The sequence below is a fragment of the Mesitornis unicolor genome, unplaced genomic scaffold (genome assembly GCF_000695765.1).
Source record: "Mesitornis unicolor isolate BGI_N332 unplaced genomic scaffold, ASM69576v1 scaffold18919, whole genome shotgun sequence".
NCBI lineage: Eukaryota > Metazoa > Chordata > Aves > Mesitornithiformes > Mesitornithidae > Mesitornis > Mesitornis unicolor.
The window spans coordinates 2,105-3,973 of NW_010208156.1; the positions used below are offsets into that span (position 1 = coordinate 2,105).

General features: G+C 63.1%; 1 protein-coding gene across 1 annotated transcript in view; it reads left to right on the forward strand.

Annotated features, from left to right (window-relative positions):
- Positions 1 to 19: 19 nt before the first annotated feature.
- Positions 20 to 1,869, forward strand: part of LOC104546893 (antigen peptide transporter 2-like) — a gene marked incomplete at both ends in the record, with an annotated part of 2,129 nt that continues 279 nt past the window's right edge. Inside the window, 5 exons of the mRNA XM_010192400.1 lie at positions 20 to 179; positions 267 to 395; positions 1,254 to 1,442; positions 1,526 to 1,699; positions 1,777 to 1,863. Coding sequence (XP_010190702.1) covers positions 20 to 179; positions 267 to 395; positions 1,254 to 1,442; positions 1,526 to 1,699; positions 1,777 to 1,863 — 739 coding nt within the window. The remainder of the gene's footprint in view (positions 180 to 266; positions 396 to 1,253; positions 1,443 to 1,525; positions 1,700 to 1,776; positions 1,864 to 1,869) is intronic.

The window sequence follows — 1,869 nt, forward strand, 5'->3', positions numbered from 1 at the left end:
GTGACGCCACGGCGGCCAGGGCAGCGGCGGCGCAGGAAGCCATCTCAGCCATGGAGACGGTGCGGGCCTTCGCCGGGGAGGAGGAGGAGGAGCGGCGCCACGGGCAGGCGGTGGCCAAGATGCTGAGGCTGAGAGACCGGATAGATGTGGAACGGGCGTTCTTCACCCTCGTCCGACGGGTGAGCGGGTGCGGGAAGGACCCCGGTGTCCGGGCACCCATGTCTGTGTCTCCCAAAACCCTGCTGACCCCCAACCCATCCCTGCAGGGGTTGCAATTGGCCGTGCAGGTGCTGGTGCTGTACCACGGGCACAGGCAGCTCCGTGAGGGCACCGTCACTGCTGGCAGCCTCGTCACCTTCCTCCTTTACCAGGCCAAAGTCGGCAGCCACGTGCAGGTGACACCACGCCACCCGCGTGTCCCCTGCCACCCTGTGCCCCTTGGGTGTCCACATGTCCCTTGGGTGTCCCCCAGTATCCCTAGGATGTCCCCATGTTCCCTGGGTGTCCTCCAAGTGTCTTCCATGTCCCTTGGGTGTTCCCCAGTGTTCCTACAGTGTTCCCATGTCCCTTGGGTGTTCCCCAGTGTTCCTAGGATGTCCTCTGGATGTCCTCTCAGTGTCCCCATGTCCCCTGGGTGTCCCTAGGATGTTCCCATGTCCCCTGGGTGTCCTCCAAGTGTCTCCCATGTCCCTTGGGTGTCCCCCAGTGTTCCTAGGATGTCCCCTGGGTGTCCTCTCAGTGTCCCCATGTCCCCTGGGTGTCCCTAGGATGTTCCCATGTCCCCTGGGTGTCCTCCAAGTGTCCCCCATGTCCCCTGGGTCTCCCTCATGTCCCTTGGATGTCCCCCAGTCTCCCTAGGATGTTCCCATGTCCCTCAGGTGTCTCCATGTCTCCTGGGTGTCCTCCAAGTATCCCCATGTTCTCCAAGTATTCCCATGTCCCTAGGATGTCTCCATGTCCCCCAGGTGTCTCCACATCCTTTAAGTGTCCCCATGTGCCCTGGGTGTAGCTAAGATGTTCCCATATCGCATGGATGTCCTCTCAGTGTCTCCATGTCCCCTGGGTGTCCTCCAAGTGTCCCCCATGTCCTCCAAGTGTCCCTGTGTCCCTAGGATGTCCCCATGTCTCCCAGGTGTCTCCATGTCCTCCAAGTATCCTCATGTCCCTTGGGTGTCCCTAGAACATCCCCATGGACATTCCCTGTGCAACCTGTGTCCGTCTGTCCCTGGTGCCAGTGACTCTGTCCCACACAGATGCTGGTGTTTGGCCACGGCAACCTGATGAGCAAAGCGGTGGCCGGGCGCAAAACCTTGGACTACCTGGACCGGGAACCCACCGGCGACGTCGGGGGCACCCGCGCGCCCCCCACCCTGCGGGGCCACGTTACCTTCCAGGGCGTCTCCTTTGCCTACCCCGCGCGCCCCGAACACCTCGTCCTGCAGGTAGAGCTGTGGGGGTCCCCAAAGAGGGGATGAGGGTGTCCTTGGGCACCCACCACCACCTCATATCCGCCCCCGAAACCCAGGACGTCTCCTTTGAGCTGCACCCTGGCGAGGTGACAGCATTGGCGGGACTCAATGGCAGCGGGAAAAGCACCTGTGCGGCGCTGCTGGAGCGATTCTACGAGCCCCAAGGCGGGGAGGTGCTGCTGGACGGGGTCCCCCTGCGGGAATATGAGCACCGCTACCTGCACTGCCAGGTGAGGGCAGTCGTGGGCGATGGAGCAGCACAACTGCACCGAGTGCTGCCCGGGCTCAGCCTATGCCCTGGGGGCAGGTGGCGATGGTGGGGCAGGAGCCGGTGCTTTTTTCCGGCCCCATCCGAGACAACATCGCCTTCGGGCTGGACGACTGTGGGGAGGAGGCGGTG